This window comes from Aplidium turbinatum, chromosome 2 (assembly GCF_918807975.1).
Source record: "Aplidium turbinatum chromosome 2, kaAplTurb1.1, whole genome shotgun sequence".
NCBI lineage: Eukaryota > Metazoa > Chordata > Ascidiacea > Aplousobranchia > Polyclinidae > Aplidium > Aplidium turbinatum.
This window is the reverse complement of record NC_137473.1, coordinates 45,293,858-45,312,956: the sequence shown is the minus strand read 5'-3', so window position 1 is coordinate 45,312,956 and position 19,099 is coordinate 45,293,858. Positions and strand designations below refer to the sequence as shown.

The window sequence follows — 19,099 nt, the reverse complement described above, 5'->3', positions numbered from 1 at the left end:
CCTAAGTGAATGTGCCGCGGTAGATCTCAAAATTCATTTATAGGCCTAAACTGTGGTCCAAAAAGTTTGAAAACCACTAGATTAGTTAATACAAAGCATACAATTTTCTGGGATTTTTCCATCTAAACCAGCAACATTGATTCGAAGGATAGCCACGGGGCATAAGCGTTATTTTGTTCTTAGAAAACTTACCTATAAATGTCAGTGGAACTAGATTATTAAGCTACTTCACTTGCATTGCACAATAATGGCTGCAATGTATTCGTCGTCTGTACAAGTTTATCTTGTAGTTACTTGTTTGAGCGTTTTTCTTTCATCATCACAAGGAGCTCGCTTGACCGTTTGCAGTGGTCCAGGCACAAAGTAAGTTATAATGACAAAATTAACGTTTCTGTCTGGTGGCAATTGACTAGGAGATCGTATGTTCGTTTTGTTGTCTTCCTGTAAGTATAGGAACTTGTGGCACTTTTGCATTGTAGGCTACAGTAGCCTATATACATATTATACAACTTGCATCTTTTGACCAAATAGGCTACTGTTCCTGGCAAATAACAATTGAATGATTGAATCTCAGGTACCGTATCGCAATGATGCAAATAAATAGAACAGCAATCCCATGCGAACAAGTAGCCTGCACCTCAAAACTAATATAAAAATTGGATAAGTAGCCAATACTTGCTGTATTTTTTTTGCAAAAGGTATTTATTGACAGACAAACTACATTGAACTAACCACTACTTATTTTTTAAGATGTTTTGGTTTTACAGTATGTAACTTAGGCTATGTAAACTTTGTACCTTGTGTTGCAGCATCACTTGACAGAGTTTCACAGTACGGTACTATAGATTTGGGCTGAAAGTACTCTTAGAATGCGCAATTTTAAGACATTTTTTTCAAAATTTTCTTGGGGAGGTCTCCCAGACCCCCATTTTGCTGGGCTCACTGACATGTGCAATAATACTTATTTGCCACCCCTCGAAATTTTGTGTTGGCGACGTCTCTGCTTGCAAGCATATTTTTCCATCATTATATAATTAATTCACTATGGTATTCTTAGTAGTTGTTTAAAATACTCGTCTCTATGGCTGTTGGGGTGGAGGTTAGTGGCCTCAAATGGACAATAGACAAGGGCCTTTCTTTCTCTAAATCCGGCCTTGGGTCCCTGGTTTCTTACTGAACACAGGCTTTCATTCGTCACGGTCCTTATAGTGCCTATCTTCTGCATGCAGGAAATTCTGTTTCAATGGAAGTCCCGTTTATCTGTCCGGGATGAACCAAGCTTGGTCAAGTGACCCGCTGTATGCCAGAGATTTCGGAAACCACAATTATAACATGTACAGCAAAGCTATACTCGAAGACATGTTGCTTAGAATTCGGCTTGCTGGTGGAAATTCTATCCGTAAGAAGACTATTAGATGTTATTCTGCTATTTGGCGACTTTGAAACCAATGATCTTACTCATTCTGTGGTAGCCTACTTTAATGTTGATAAAATGCCAATTTTTCTTAGATTCATAATTACTTGTAATTACACAAAGAAAGCTAGTCTTATGCCATTTCTTATAAGTAAGCTATAGGCCGCTGTTGGTTAAATTTAAAATATGAAATGAGATTTGCTTTGAGCTTACGAATTAATCAAAGTCAGAATTAGTCAAATTGGTCAAATTTCAAACTTCGGGCAAGCCTGCTTGACAGAGATTGACAGAGTGAAGTTTCCGATTGTTGAAGTCTTGTTGCCTGGGAATTATTCCATCCATTAGATGCCACTGAATGGAGAGCAATCCTTAACATGCGTTGCTCAAGCGCATACCTCGAGAGTCGAACCAGCGCAGCTTGATCTTGAAGTTTCTTCGTTTCCAGAAGTCGCGCTATCCAACTGAGCTATCGGGGCGGACATGGCGGATTTATGAGCAACAGGCAGCAGGCCTATCCTAAACTTGTCCCACGGTAATCCAATAAATCAACATAAAACGGTAGCCTATAGGTTACATATCAGCAAATACCTGTGCCTACTTAAATAAGCTAAACGATGTATTGACTAGGACTAGGACTAGGCCTTTTTACACTGCAGTCTTTAAATGAGAAAAATAAGGTTTCCCTATCATATCTAAGTGATTAATTTGCAGTTGAAGTGTTTTGGCTTCTGCAATTTATTTTATTTTTTTATCAGGAATTTTTGTTCATACCGACAGTCAGTTTACTCCTGCTTTCAACAATGATGGCTCTGTGGGAGCGGCAGACCATTATTGTGATCACATCATAAGGGAAATGAAGGACTATCTCTGCGCCGCTCAGAAATACAATATCTACGTATTTTTTGTTTTGTGGAATGGAGCATTTGTTAATCACACCCTTCACCAAGGTGACTAATAAAACTTTTCTGTTTTTGTAAACCAACCAGCAAACTGTCTACTTGACATCTTGCGTTGAGTAACAAGGCTTATACTTCACCCAGGTGAGTATAGAAAAACAAAGCTATATCCCACACTTCTAGAGTATAAGTTATATTTGATTGTGGGAATATTTCTGCTTTAACTGAAAAAGCTTTTTTGAGACCGGAATATTGAAAGTTTCGCATACCTACTTGCAGAGGCTATGAACCATTGACATAGGCCGGTCACCGAGATTAACAGAGTGAAGTTTTCGACTGTTGTTGTTTGTAATTTATTCCATCCACTAAGTGCTGCTGAATGGAGAACAGTCCTTGAAATGTATTGCCCAAGCGCACACTCCGATATAGAGTCGAACCAGAGCCGCTTAAACTTGCAGTTTTTTTCAGTTGTAAAATCTGGGATTTCACCAATTGAGTTATCTGAAAGATAATACAATTCAAGCATAATCTATGTTTACAGTAGCTTTATCCTAGATGTCAATTGTTTATCTGGGGACTGCAAGTTGAGCTACATCAAGACCTTGAAAGAGCGGCTAGGTTATTTTTGAGCCTTTGCATGTCAAGACTGTTAGATCTAACCTTTCACAAAACCACAACAGATAATAGCCTATTTATTGTTTGATGTAAGAAAGAAACTAACAGTAACTGATATGGGGTATACTTTAAGATTGTAGTTAGACTGGTTGGGAACCACCGGTGTATAGGCCTACGTTTACTAGGGTAAACCTATTCCAATTACATATAATTTGTTATGGTAGCCTATTAAGTCAGCTCACGTTGAAGAATTCGCGTGTTTGATTTCTCGAGCAGTCTTGATGACAGATGATTAAAGTCAATTTATAACAAAAGTGATATGAAAACTCCATCGGTCTTTTAGGATGAAATTGGAAGATAGCCTATGCAAATAAGCATTTGTAAAAAAAAATTCTTTTGAAATGTGATGTTGCGGTGCTGAAACTTATGCTAGTGTGGTGTTACTTAGAGTAGGCTTGCTTAAAGAATTTTAACTCATTTCAAACAATAAACCATCACGATCTTGTTCCAAATCGAAAATCCATAACAGGGGTATCGATCGAAAATCCGTAGAGAGAATAGCTTGGGCCTGGTACCAATGAGATCTTCGGGTCTCAAAGCGAGACACTTCTAAGAAATGTGCAATATATTCAAAGAATATGCAGTGATTTCACCAAGTTGCTGGGCTCCTTGGAAAGATTGTAAGCTCCTTGTATGACTTCAATCGGAAGTCATACAAAATTTCCTAAAAGGCGAGGTTATTTTTGACGTTATTTAAGTTAAAAAAGGTGCTAATACAACTTTAAAGTTATTGTAATCTCAATTGAAGTTATTTTAATCTCGATTTTTTTCTGTAGCACCGGTATGTCGAAGCAACAATGTTTTATTAAAACAGTAGGCGGAAGCAGCACATATTTTGCAATAACATGGTTTAGGCTATTTCCTTCGTTCATGTTCCAGCTAAAAAACTGCTTGTCAGTTAGTCGGTTCTGGGACATTTACCACCTGCTGGAATCCTGGACATCAATTACCACTCTCATCTTTCCCACCCGGATTCTTAACCTATCCCTAACACCGAAAATATGCAGGTGGTAAATGTCCAGTAACAAATTATTTATCGATTAACTAATTTATTTATGTGTTTAGTTCGGTTTTCCTTGATGCGCTAACTTGTTCAACTCTCTATATAATATAGGCTGGGCTATCTTTTTTTCTCCTTGTCAGTAACGTCTTCACAATCATTTGAGACTGATGAAAAACTTTAGGATACTAGGCTTATTCATGATACTGATTCAGTCTGACTGTGCACGCTATACATGTTGTATACAGTAGACCTACACACTAAACAGCCTAGCTTGCTCTATTATTATGACACCATACCGTAATACTGGGTAGGTTAGCATAGGCTGTAACTAACTTTTCTAAACCGGCAGGATAGGCGACCAGCATTAGCCTAAGCTTATCATACCTAACTGTACATCGAAGCTCAGTGAACTTTGTCATTGCTACTAAAGTTCAACCGTAAATCAACGGATTACCTAATTTTAACTAAAAGAATTGAGAACTAACTCACTCACTGCTCACTGGCCACTGCAGTAGGCCTACTGCACTCACGTCCAATTCCCAAAATGGCGAGAATAGAAATCAAGCGACGGAAAGGCGAGAATGGGAAAGAGAGTAGGAGGGGTTCCGGTCCCGGATGGCGACGAAAACCAGCTGATCATCGTTATTCCAGTCGTTTTTAGAACTTTTCAAAGGGAATATTAATGAAATTTTCTTTAAAATTGCTAAAAACAACAATTCTCTTTTTAAGACCAAATTTCCTTGCAAAATTGTTAAAAATCCCTAAAAAATCCTTCCGATCTTCATTTCCTTTTTTTATCCTTTGAAGCGTTGAAAAATCCCGATTTCGTGATAAAATCCCTCAAAGTGGAAGCACTGCTGCCAACGGTACTGAACAAGGACAAATTTCTAAGGTTGCAGTCACAGGTTACGCATTTTTGATAACATTTTCTACAATAAATTTGCGCAGTGTTTGCCAGTTTAGGCTGATATACACACTGACAGAAAATTTAAAAAACTTGCATTAAATATTATTTATTTATAAAACTAAATCTAAAAACACAAACGGTAAGTCGTTAGTTGTAAAATTTCATTTTAACCGCTTGTTTAATTATAACAGCTTTGCTACAGCAACAATAATGAAAGACATAACTATCACATGGGACTTTAGGCTACCTGGGAAACGTTTACTTAAATTCATGCAAATTATGCTACAGTCTATCGTGCATCAAAAATATGTGGCAATGCACTGGTTTTTAAATTTAGTTTAATGTTGCTCGTAGCCTATCTATATTTTAATCAATGTTTTACTAGCACAACATGTTTTTTTGCTTAAACCAATAAAAAATCTCCATGTTTGTTATTCCATGCTTGAATCAAGGTGTAGTTTTATGAAAACGTTGTTGAACATTAAAATAATATCTGTTAGCAACATCTCAGTGGAAAACGGAAACCTAAAACGTTTAACCTGGTTTGTGTTACTCGTCCAAAGCCAAGATGTTGGGTAGAAGCACTATCGCCGAAAAAGGACTCAGGTGTCCTTTTTCGGCGATAGTTTATCGAAACGACAGTTTATCGAACGACAGTTTATCGAACGACAATTTATCGAACAACAGTTAATCGAAAACCTAACCCCTAACCTAAAACCCTAACCCTAACCCCTAACCACTAACCACTAACCACTAACTCTAACCCCAACCTTCTAACCCAAACCCAAACTCAAACCCTAACCCCTAACCCTAACCCCTAACCATAATCCTAACCCTAACCCTAACCCCTAACCCCTAACCCCTAACCCCTAACCCCTAACCATAATCCTAACCCCTTAACCCCTAACCCTAACCCAAACCCAAACCGAACCCTAACCCTAACCTCTAACCCTAACCCCTAACCTTTAACCCCTAACCCCTAGCCCCTACCCCATAACCCCTAACCCCTAGCCCCTAACCCCTAAACCATTAACCTCTAGCCCCTAACCCCTAACCCCTAGCTCCTAACCCCTAACCATTAACCCCTAACCCCTGAGTATTCCATTGCATGTGTGCTTCGTCGTTCGATAAACTGTCGTTTCGATAAACAGTCGTTCGATGAACTGTCGTTTCGATAAACAGTCGTTTCGATAAACTGTCGTTTCGATGAACTGTTGTTCGATAAATTGTCTTTCGATAAATTGTCGCGTCACGTTTGTTTTAGGGCCTGAAAACTTTTGAGCAAAAAAAAACTCCATTTTGTTGTCGCGAAGTATTATTGCTTTTCTGTAAGAAAGACATTTATAATGTCAGTTAGAACTATTTCTTGAGAAGATCATTTTATAACAATATTTTTTATATGTAGGCCTATAGGCCTATGCTTTCTCACAGAGATGTCCAGATAATTTCTTGATGGCCTACCACTTCCCACTATTTCCTTATTCTCTATAGTCTAGTCTAATGGACCTAGATAGAAGTCGTTTGTAGTTCATGCATTTAATTTTATTTGGTATGAAGTTTGTTAAGGTTTCTTTCAGGACTGTTGAAACAACTAACTAACTTTTCCACAGCAAATCAACTGAATGGTTTGATCAACGATGACGCAAAATTGGATTCTTACATACAACATGCTCTTATACCTATTGTCAAGGGACTAAAAACATTCGAGTGGCTCGGTGGTTATGACATTATGAACGAACCCGAAGGACTGGTCATCACTGTGAGTAGGCTCAGCTGCTTTTGCATTTCTGAGGCAGGTTGAAATGCTCCACGTTGGCCTACCTTCAGAACAATCAAACTGATGCTTGGAATGTGGGTTTACCCGTCACATCAACCAAAGCATGCGCATGCAATAAGACTTGTTATAATTTGTAATTTTTGGTCAATGGTTATTAAAGTTTAAGAATAGAATTTAAAAAGAAAGAAAATACTGGAACGACTTTTACCTTGGCTTTACCGATATAGCTTCTGGAACGATTTAATCAAGTTGTTGATAGTGGTAAACAAGCCTACAGCCATAGCGATTGCCCATGCTACAACAATTCGTGGAATCACGATGAGATAGCTTATTGTGCGACGATATGGACTTTTATCGAACCATATTTTGTAACAGAAATTAAAAACAAAAATGACATGCCATCACACAAATTATAGGCTACTTTTCATCAGGGTCATAGTCAGGAGAAAAAGGGGACAATTGCTCCCCCGAAAACCTTTCAATAAAAATTTTACACACTATTACAACATCATTTGACAAAGTTTTACTGTTGATTTACATACACTCAGAATGCGAAATTTTAAGGTACTTTTTCAAAAATTTTTGGGGGAGGCCCTCCACACCCACTGCTGAGTGCTCCGCCTTTGTTGACCTGTTGCTGGGGTCACTTACATTATGCAAAAATACTTATTTTCCTCTTCCCGCACAATTTTTTTGACTCGCAACGTCCCTGCCTTCCATAATGTCTTTGTCCTCATGAATTGTCTTTTGCTAGTTGTTGCTAGACAATTTAAACCAGGGCTGTGGAATCGAGGGAAAAATATACGACTCCTACTCCTCAATTTATAACTGGTCGACTTCAACTCCAGTGAGTCCAGTGTTGCCTGTTTTTTTCCAGGGCCCCGGAGTCGGAAGGATTTTGTCATGTCTGGAATCGGAGTCATTAAAAATAGACCGACTCTTACTCCGGTTTGATTGTTTGGTTGTCGTATCCAGACTTACGTCCAGTGATTGAAGATTTATATTAAATGAACGGTAGGCAAGGAAACCAATCTTTGTGACCTCATCATACAGGCATGCTTTAAGTGTCTTACCAAAGACACAGCCCCATGCTATTGAGCAGTGTCGAACCGGCGCCCTTTTGAACATCGTTCCAGGACTCCCACCACTTGGCAATGCAGCCGACGGCTTGATGAAAATTGCTTGATGGCTTGATGAAAAACGATGAAAAATGAAATTTTAGTTTGCAATCTATTTTTCAAAATTTTTCCCCCTTTTCTGTATTGCGCTATTGAACTTTACCAAAAAATAAAAGTGTTTGACCTTGCCAGTTTTTAGAAAAGTCGTCGTTTTAATTTTGATCCTAACTAAAGTGAAATTTAATTTTAAAAAAACGACAGAACTTAAAAAAAGTTTGGCAACACTCAAACATCTCGCAACACTGGAGTCGGCCAGAAAACAGATTGCAAACAAAAATTTTATTCTTTATCGTTTTGTATAAAGTTGGAGTCGGGCATTTTTTAACGACTCCGACATGCCAAAGTCCCTCCCTCTCCACAGACCTGATTATGATAACTCAACATTTTTGTCCTTCTTTTAAGGCGCTCGCTTTCCAATCACGCAATGCTGGTTCGACTCCCGGCTTATTCTGGTTGTTGACAAACACCGCTTACCTCTACCCAGGGTGTAATAAATTGGGTGAGCGTAATTGCTGAAGTAAAGGCGGCCGAGAGAAAGGAACTAGTCACTCTACTCTCGTTCTTGCCGATGGCTTAGTAGGCTATAATGAGAACTTTACCTTCTCTTCCCCGATGTTTGGATTCAAGTATGGGAATCACCTTTACTTTTACCTTACCCTTGTTTGCTATTTCATTTAACCTACATATGGTTGATCCAATCATCCGTCTAAGTCAGGGGTTCTTAAACTTTTTTTTAACGCGGACCTCTTAAAAAAAATTTGGTTTGCGTGGACCCCCTTTGTGGCCTAGTCCGAGAAACTTTTTTTGATCAGCATGAATTGGACATAACGCAATAAAATTAAAGTTAATTGATAACAAAATTTATGTTTGAAATAGCGAATGCAGATTGTTTTTCAATATTTTCGATTTAATTTCAGCAATGTGAAGGATGCTGCTGTTAGTTTTCAACAAGAATATGAAATTGTGACTTCGTCTTTGATAGGGCAACACGCATGTCATCCTTTGCATCCAACCGGTTTCGATTCCTTGTTTTGATAGTTACCAAGGATGAAAATTGTGACTCACATAAATAGCCTATGTAGTCCCAAAGGGATTATACATAGCAGCCATGACACTCTTTACCAAAAGAAGATATGCTTGCGTCAACGCACTCTAAAAATCGCCAATACTTTTTGAATTGAAGGACATTCTTAATGATTCCATTGCCCTTAGTTCAATGAACTCATCTTTTGCAAGGTCCTCCTCATCCTGATAGATTCCAGTTCAACGAGGAAAGAGAAAAGTATCCATGCTGTATTTTTAATATCCTCTGCGGCTGAGCAGTGGCCTCACAAAGTGTTTTGCAAAGCTTCCAAATGACTGCACATGTCTGTGTGCAGAGAAGATGGTAGAGCATTACAAACTGCAATTCCATTTTGAAGCATCAATTCTTCCGACGTTGAGAAATTAGAATAGTCATTAGTCTCCAATGTCCTTTTTCACAGAGATAACTTGTCCTGAAAAGCTTTAAGTTTTTCAGAAGCATCCATAGTTGTAACGGCAGGGCCTTGAATCGAACGATTTAGGCTACCTCATTAATATGAGTAAAAACATCCGCCAAGTAAGCTAACCCTTGAATAAACTCTTCACTGTTAAAGTGCTTTGAGAGTTCAATATTTTTGTCTCTTAGAAAAAAAGAAACTTCCATTCGAAGTTCAAATAAGTGCTTCAAAACTTGTCCCCTTGACAGCCAGCGAGCTTCTATATTATAGAGGAGAACTTCATGTTCCGCTCTCATTTCTTGACATAACCTCTTGAATATTCGATGGTACAAAGCCCAAGCTCTGATAAAGTTAACGATTTTCACACTACCCGACAAAACTTCTTTCAAATTTGTTGGGAGAGTTTTCGATTCTAATGCATGGCGATGTAAAAAGCAATGAGTAACGATGACCTGCGGAAAATCATCAGCGTTATTTGAACTTAATCTCTTTTCTTTTGAAAAATTTATTCTATTGTTGAAATTATACACTAAGATTTCGATTGAGCTTTCATGGACCCCCTAAAACTAGTCCGCGGACCCCTTGGGGGTCCACGGACCCCAGTTTAAGAACCCCTGGTCTAAGTTGTACCCTACAACTTTGCTGATGTACTACTACTGCTACAAATAAGCCTAATTTAACAATAGCCTAAGTTGTTGTACTTTTCAGTGGGCTCAGGACACATTGCATCAGGATAATTGCCACCGAGGCACCAAGCTTCATGGTACAGGGGCAGGTTGGGCCACCGGAAATGTGCATCAGTTCTGGATGTATAGACTACAGAGGTTTATCAATCGCCAAGCCAGTGCTATTAAAACGTAAGCTGATAGCACTACAGGAGTTTGCAAATTTTCAGCAGTGCGGGCCAAACTTGGCCAATGGGTAGAGTTTTGCAACATACCCAATACTTGATTTCGCATTAATAGTCTATATATAGCCTAACTAGGCTACTTAACATCAGCCGTGAAAGAGAAATGCTTGTTTTGGAATGTATTTTTGTGAGATTATTAACACGGCTACTTTTTACAGTCCGCGTAGCTTAATCGTCACGGGAATTTTTGAAAAAATACAATCTAGTGTTGATTTTACTGCGTTGAAAATCGAACTCCAGTGAAAATCGAACTCCAGTGAAAATCGCTTGCGTTGTTAATTCTGGTTAATTTAAGTACTCACTCAAATTAATTTCATCAATCATGGCGCTGCGGTATGCAGGGGCGCCGGAACAATTTTTGACTGGGGGGGCAGGATTACGAAAAAAGGGCGCTTTTGTTGCTGAAAGGCCAATTTTTTTTAAGGTATAAGATATAGCGATAATGCTCATCTATGAGCTCACTATCGAGTAATAATACAAGTGTCCGGTATACAAAGAAGGGCATCATGCTATGTTATAATGATGTAACCAGGTAACCTACTGTGTTGTAGAATTTTGTGGAGTGAACATATTTTGAAGCAAAAATAAAAGATTATAATTAGGCTAAAACGAATAGTAGAAATTGTTAAATTTCAAAATGTGCAGTAGCTTACATGACCTTAAAAGGGCACCATTGCCCCCCTCTCCCTCCATCCAAAGAAAATTGAAGGTAGGAGGGGCATCCGCTCCGCTGCCTCCTCCCCTAATTCCGGCGCCCCTGGCGGTATGCAAATAATATTTCAAGGGAAAGGTATTGTTACTGTGGTGTAAATAATGTACCGTACAGTAAACTTGATGTTATGTAGCTAAGATTTTAAAAGCCTTTTGACTTCGTACTTAGCCCAGTGGGCTATATTTTAGTAACTTAGCGCATGAACTAATTTTTTTTTGCAGTTGGGAAATACTAGAGTAGTGGTGTCCAAAGTCCGGTCCGCGGAGCAAATCCGGTTCGAGATACGTTTTTGTATGGTCTGCGCTTGTTGTTGCACAATGTGTTATTTTTGGCTGTGATGTACACGCATTCAAAAAATATTGACGCCGTCAGCGTAAACGCAAACGTTCGAAAAACCATACGCCGTTTGCGTCAACGTAACTTGTAAAAAAAGTTGGCGGCGACAGCGTCAGCGCATACAATAGCGTAAACTAATTTTGTTTGCTAGGTGCCAAACATTCACACGGTATAAACCACTCGAAACAAACAAGTTTTATTTTGAATTTCCACGAAAAAACACAAGCATCTGAAAGTGTTCATCTGACATTTTGCTGCGTTTTGGTTTCAATATGTCTTTGCCCATTGAAAACATTTTTTCAACTTATTAAAAATTTGAAAAGTTTGATAAAAAAAATGCAAACAACAGCTAAGACATTAAAAAGTATGCGTTGACGCTATGCGCTAAAAAACCGCGAAAACTTTGCGGCGTAGCCTCAAGCGACAACTATCCAAAAAAATGTGACCGCAAGTGTTAGCGTAAACAAAAAGTCTACGCCGCAAGTTTACAGCGTAGAATTTGCGGCGTATACGAACATGTCTGATTTTTGGCCTGCAAACATACAGAAATCATACAAATTCAACTTGCATTTAAAACAAAATAATAAACAGTATTTTCTCACAGATATCATTGCCTATGCATGGAGAGTATATAAATTAGTAATGAGTGCTACAGTGGAGCATTCATTCATTTTCTTGCTAGCAAATTCAACGACCGCTTTTGAGATTTTGCCGCAATTGTAAAGGATTTAAGCTATTGTTATTCACTTCTTTCTGCTTGAACCCTGATGAAGCTCCAGCTCACCTGCAGCTAATCAAGTTTCTTTGAGAAGCCGACAGCAACATCTCTTCCGTACCTTTTTACCAGCAGCTGGATGAAAACAAACTTCCTGAAATGCGAAAGTTTGCAAAGAAAATGTTGAGCTTGTTCGATTCAGCGCGTTTATGTGAGCAGACGTTCTCGTTTATGAACTTGAACCACAAGCACTTGAGATCAAAGCTGAACGACTCTCACCTAAGTGATTTTACGCTTAGCTTACCAGTAGACTACCAACCTCGCACCAGAGAAATCGAGACGTCAGTTTCATCCTTCACATTAACACAGCTGTGTTTTAAAAAGTTTCTGGATGTGCTAATTTTTTATGCAAAAGCAGACAACTTAGCCTATACAGCCTAATTTATCACATCCGTAATATGTATAGTAGGGTTAGGCAAAAGTTGTCCGCCGCCGTTAGGTTAGGGTTGTCCGCCCCGTTAGTTGAGTGGTTACGCGCCAGGCTCAAGGTCACGTGGCCCTGGTTCGACTCTCGGGGTGTGCGCTTAAGCAACGCATTTCAGGACTGCTCTCCATTCAGCGGCATCTAGTGAATGGAATAATTCTTGGGCAACAACACTTCAACAATCGGAAAACGTCACTCTGCAAATCTGAGTAACCGGCCCTGCGTCAAGAGCCTCTACAAGTATGCAAAACTACCAGGAATAACCAATCAAGGCTTTGTCAGTCCGAAGATTCAAAACCAACCAACCAAAACACTTACACATGCATACAGCTTTGTTGCGTGAAAATGACATTAAATTATCTAATGTTATCGTACATGCATTTTTTTATGCAAAACAAAATTGTCACAGGCATTTGGCCAGCGGCACTTCCGCATTATCAAAGCTGGCCCGCCTAGAAAAAAGTTTGGACACCCATGTACTAGACTCTAGATCAGTGGTTCCCAACCTTTTTGTTGTCACGGACCCCTTTAGACAAATTATTAATTCTGCGGACCCCTACCTAAATTTTGCCTGAAACTCAATTAACATACTATTAAGTATTGTAATAATTATGCTACTCAACTACTGTACCGTGTCATATTGCATTGCCGCTATGACTCCTGCGGTAAATATCAGATTAAACAGTTGCTCAAATAAGAAAATGAATGAATTGTTCAAGAAATGTCAGCAGTATTTGAATATCAAGATGACCCAAAGTGCCATGCCGAAACTTTTTCAACGTACGCAAATTTAATGAGGGCTGGTGTTGCCTTTCCTGAACTAAACGACTGAACTGTGGTTGAGTTTTTGACAATGCAACACGCATGTCATCTTCAACGTTCAGGCGATTTCGATGTTTAGTTTTTATTGTAACAAGATCTGAGAATCCTGCCTCGCAAAGGTAAGTGGTTATGAATGGTAACAAAACAATAATCGCCTGCTTTGTCAAGAATGGGTACGTTTGCAGTTGTGAGCACCAAAATGCTTCCACAGTTTTTGAATGAAATTCAATGCGTAATAACTCTTTTAATCTCAAATCAATTAGGTCATCTTTACTGAGATCGTCATCGCTAATATTGTTCAAGTCAAAAAGAAAAGGATTTCGAATCCATGTTTCAACTCCGTTCGGCAGGTGTTCTTAAAATAAAATAACGTTGAAATGAGATTTGCAGGGTTTCCAAGTGTGCGCAAAATTTTTCTTTCATAGAGATCAAAAGAGTACATTCTCTTTGAGTTTCATCCATCAAGATAAGATCTTCTAACATTGGAACTTTGGCGTAATTACCTGCTTCCAATCTACGTTTCCGAACCGGCAACTTGGCTAAAAACGCTTTCAGTTTTTCAGCTGCATCAATTATTGTCACACCTGGTCCTTGAATGCCACGATTACATTGTTAATATGACCGAAAATATCGGCTAAGTAGGCCATGCCGTATAGAAAACTTTTACTCTCAACAATTTTGAGAGGAGACTTCCTTTGGCTTTCAAAAGAGTTGATACCTCATTTTTTAGCTGCTGCAGTCGTTTTAAAACTTCTCTAGATAACGAACGTACCTCAGAATGATACAAAAGCACTTCGTAATCTGACCCTACTTCTTGACAGAGCGCTGTAAAAGTACGGTGGTTTACAGCTCTGCTTTTGATGAAATTAACGACTTTCACGCAATTCGTCAGAATTTCTTTGAGACTTGCTGGTAAAGTTTTTGCTGCTAAGGCGTACCTGTGCAAGAAGCAATGGGTAACAACCACACGAGGAGCTTCGTTTTTTACTAAAGCAGCAAATCCGGATTTGTTCCCAAGCATAGCTGGTGCTCCATCCGTGCATATAGAACAATTTTTTTTCCAAATTCATCAAGGTTATCACGGACCCCCAAATGCTTTCTCACGGACCCCCAAGGGGTCCGCGAACCCCAGGTTGGGAACCACTGCTCTAGAGGAAGATAACACATGCAAACAATTGAACAGTAGTTGTCTTCATAGTAGGCTACCGGAGCCTATAGGTTTTTCATTGTTTTTTTTTGTTTTTTTATCAATAGACCAGTTAATACAGTATAACACATAGGTTAGAGATAGTCCACATGCACCAGTCGAATAGGCTTAGGCTACATCAGTTTGTTCGTTTTTTTTCATGATGAGTTTGTTCATGATAGAACCACTTTGAGTCTGTCACAAAACAGGCTACAAAAAAAATATATATATATAGGCTATTTTGTATAATATATGAAATAAATTTTTAACAGGCATGACCCTGCAGCATTGGTGACAGTTGGATCGTGGAGAGAAAATGCTCAGTACAGCCAAGTCGGAGTAACAAATGCCTTCAATTTCTACAGCAATGGTTGCTTGCAGCTTGCAGGTGGCCAAGCTAATGGAGTATTGGATTTCCATCAAATGCATACTTACAAAGATGACAACACTAACATGTACAGTACTACCTCTCCAATGGTGGTATGTACTGTATATAGACCAATAGCCTATAGTGATAATTTAATGCAGTGTTGCAGATGAACTGTTTATGACGAGTTTAAAGGTTTCATTCTGTTCGCTGTCAGGCTATAATGCTTCATACTTTTTACGTAACAAATGATATAGGTTGTGAACATAGCTGTAGAAAAAAACATTTTGGGGAGGCAAACAAATTTTTCCAAATTTTGGCTTTGCAAATATATTGTCAAAAACGCAATATTACTCACATTCTCTGAGATAGTGTAGCCTAAGAACTCCACAGTCATCAACTTGACAGTACACGAAAACACAGGCAACAAAACGTTCAACTTACCAAAACGAGGCTGAATTAATTAAACTAAATAAACCATCAAAAATGAAATTTTATTGCGGCACGAAAATACATAGGCTATATTATACTCTAAGTCTATAACTGCTTTGTTGCTTATTTAGGCTATATAATCTAGTCACAACCCTTCTGTTAGAATGTAGCCTATTTATTTTATGTAGAAACCTGCATCGTTTTACAACTTGGCCAAACCGCTTGTCATTGGTGAGTTTTCAGTTTCTGGTGGAGTTGGCACAATACAAAATCTTGTAGCTCACGCCTACGATGAAGATTATGCTGGTGCTTGGAGTTGGCATGCTGCTGTAAGCAACATATTTACTGTTACTAAGCTACTGTAGCCTAGCTGTTACTACTACTTTTACTTCTGTAGCCTACTGTGGTTACTACTATTAGGCTACTATTATTGTAACAACCAATCTACTGAGGATACTATTAGGCTCATGGCGATCCATAGCCTACTACTGGCCTTCCCAACGTGGTAACAGCCAAATAATGTGGGGGGGCTATTAAGTTTTGGCAACTAACAGGTATTAGGCGTAAAAAAGGCATCTTTGCATGAATTATTACTAACAAACAAATACTTCTAGATTAAAAAACGAATTTTTTAACATACTGAGTGTTTTGAAAGTTGGGTCACTCTTGATTTCGTGTACCTTGTTTCTGTTGATATCTTGATTCTCATGGTATTCTTAACATGTAGCTATTGTCCTGCTTTCTTGCCACTTATTTAATAATATTACATCTTCATTACGTTTTGGCACTGTATATTTACAATTTTTCGGCTAAAAAACATTACTTGACCAATGAAAATTGCTGATTATATGTTGTAACACTTATCTCAGTTAATAAATTGAATTTTCGTATAGGCCCCCACATTATTTGGCTGTTGCCACGTTGGAAAGGCCAGTAGCATAGATCGCCATGGCTAGGCAACATTTATTGGCGTAGGCTTATTTTGGCTACACAGCTAGCCTATACTAGAATATGTATGTATATTGTATGGTGTAGAGCAAAGTGGGGCGTGTTGTCACAATTTTGTACCAATGGTATCGAAATGCTAGATAGTGCAATTGAAAGAGGTATCATTCGACTTCTTTTAGCTACAGCTAAAGTTTTTCTGGATTATTTCGTTTTTACATAAATGCATGTTTAATGCAAGTGAATGGACTGTGACAACACGCCCCACCCCGGGGCGTGTTGTCACAGAGCATGGGGCGTGTTGTCACAAAATTTCTGCACATGCTTTATGACTAAAATATGACAGAAACCAAAAAATTATTTTAATACAGGCTGAACGAATAAAAAAATATGCGAAATATAAAAAAATTTAATTTACAACATATTGGTAAAAATTTTATGCCCATTATCAAAAACAATAAAAATGTCATCTTGAGAATTATGTGTCACTATCGAATATATGTGTGTATCATTATCTAATATTAATTTTTATTTCCTAAAAAGCGTTGTATTTTAACAAATACGCATATTACCTCGTTGTATAAGCATAAATAATTTTTTATGTTTCTTAATATTAAAAATGCACACCACGGGGCGAGTAGTCACAGCTGTGACAACACGCCCCGTGGTATGAAATTAGGTAGTTTCAACAACCATGTGTAGGCCTACATCTCTACTTGCATGTCTTATTTGTTTGGTATGATGAAAAGAGCAGGCTTAAAGCTAACGAATGGTATCTTTCCTGATCAGTTATGATCATACCTTAGTTTGCCAGACCATTTTTTAGTTTAGTTAAAAAACCTGATTTTGCCAAAATTCAATGGCACTCCTCATAATTTCTGCTGTGGTGACAAATTTATTAATCTTCACTGCTTGTACGAAAGAGAACTGAAAACTATGCCTTCCATTGAAAACTCGTGGTTATACGCTTGGGTTATCACATGGAAATCGTGCTGTGACAACACGCCCCTGTTACAACACGCCCCACTTTGCCCTAGTAGTTATAACGTTTTTACCATAGCCGGCCCGGTTCCTCATAGCCCTACACCAATATTTACTGATCAGTATTGCGGACTTAAAAATTTCTTATTAAAAATTTGTTATGACCACCTTACCTTTTTTCATTGTTTAAAATGTGCCACTGCGTAAAATTTTGGAAAGATTGAAAGACTCTATTTAGGCCTACATACCAACTAATTATACGAGTTTTTCCCGATTTGGAACTTCGTGTGGCACCTCTAATTAATTATTGAACAAGTTTTTTAAAATTTTGCTCATTTAGCTATACCTTCTTTTAGCCAATGTAAAACAATAGTAGGGTGGTCGGAATTTTTGGTAATTTTTTCATAAACTAGCAAAAAATCTAGTTTAACCCAAGAAAAAAAAATGCATGTAAATTGCTTCCAAGAGTTGAACTGATTAGTCTATTTTTGTCAGTTGACACCACAATCCACCACAAGCATGATCTAGATTCTATAGCAACCATGACCTACAACGACTACCCCAATTAAAAATATAAGCTTAATCATAAAAGCAAACAAGCGATCATTAAAATGCAAAAAAATTCTTAAAAATCCCTATTTTCTTAATTTATAAAAGTCGTCAAGCGAAGTGATCAGATATGGCGAACAATCAGAACGACTAAAATTCTTGCTTTTCATCAGGAATCAGGTCATCATGCTGATCCGTTTGGTATTCAAGCCGACGGTTTACAATATATCAGAAACAAGGCGGGCGTGCAGTTTTCGGCTCCTTCTGTCCGAATCGACTGCCCGCGAAAAGGCTATCCTATCGTCGAAAAGAGACGAACCTGTTCTCTTAAAAGACTAACATCTAGACGTCCTCGTGCGAGGACCACTGGCACAAGTGTTAGGCGCCGCTTCCTTCAGAGAACTAGCACAAGTGTCAGGCGCCGCATCCTTGGGAGAAGAAATTAAACTGGACTTAAAGTTCGGTACGAAAGAAGCTTAAAAGTTGTCAACATACAAATCACCAACTCTTTATGATTGCTCTGTATGTATGTTAGCCTATTATAAAACAAAAACAAAATGAAAAAACTGTTTTCTTTTATTGTATGAAACAAATTGTTCAAATATCAGGGCAAGTGATGGCAGCAAGCCAGCTCAGAGTAGCTTCGTCCAGTGCTTCTTTTTGATGCATTTCATTTGGTAGTTTGCATTGAGAGACCACTCAAGAGCACAAGTCCATGGGAGCATTTGGTTACGTGTCCTCCAAAACAGAAAAAAACTGCAATAGAGCATATTTTCCCAAGCTTTGCAAAAATTTTTGCTCACTCCATCACACTGTAGCTTATTAACCTAACCAGCGCAAACGAGCTAACCGTGCGTGTGCTTCAAATCAGTAGAGAATTTAGGCTAACCTCGAAGGGTAGAAATTTGGTCATGTGCATATCAAAAGCTGAAAGAAAGTGAATGCACCCAACTGGTGTGAAATAAACTATTATTTTTATTGCAGTCCCATAGAATAATTTGTCAGGGTATTGATGTGGTGGTGCTAGGGGCGTAGCCAGCACAAAGTTTCGGGTGGGGGAGCAAGAAGCTTCCTTTACGGTGGCAAACGCTTTGTTTAAGATAAATTTAACAGTAACCAAACCTGATTGTTTTTATTTATAGATAGGCTATTTATTCTCTCGGTTTATACAAGTTTACAAAAATTCTCTTGATCTTGACAATTAACTAACAAAATAAAGTTCGAAGCAAAACGGTCAAACTATGTCCGCTTTGGCGCACGGTTAGGGCAAAACAAACACATAGCCTACAATAATGTTATACTAATAAAAAAAAATTAGGTTCATAATCC

At 38.4% G+C, this 19,099-nt stretch overlaps 1 protein-coding gene across 1 annotated transcript; it reads left to right on the top strand.

Moving 5' to 3' along the window:
* Positions 1–235: 235 nt before the first annotated feature.
* LOC145765392 (mannan endo-1,4-beta-mannosidase-like) lies at positions 236–18,638 on the top strand. The gene is made up of 8 exons (XM_082577209.1): positions 236–363; positions 1,230–1,399; positions 2,170–2,361; positions 6,506–6,654; positions 10,040–10,188; positions 14,769–14,976; positions 15,484–15,624; positions 17,944–18,638. The coding sequence occupies exons 1-8, from the start codon at positions 248–250 to the stop codon at positions 18,214–18,216; spliced, it is 1,398 nt and encodes a 465-aa protein (XP_082433335.1). The 5' UTR covers positions 236–247; the 3' UTR covers positions 18,217–18,638.
* The last annotated feature ends 461 nt before the right edge of the window (positions 18,639–19,099 follow it).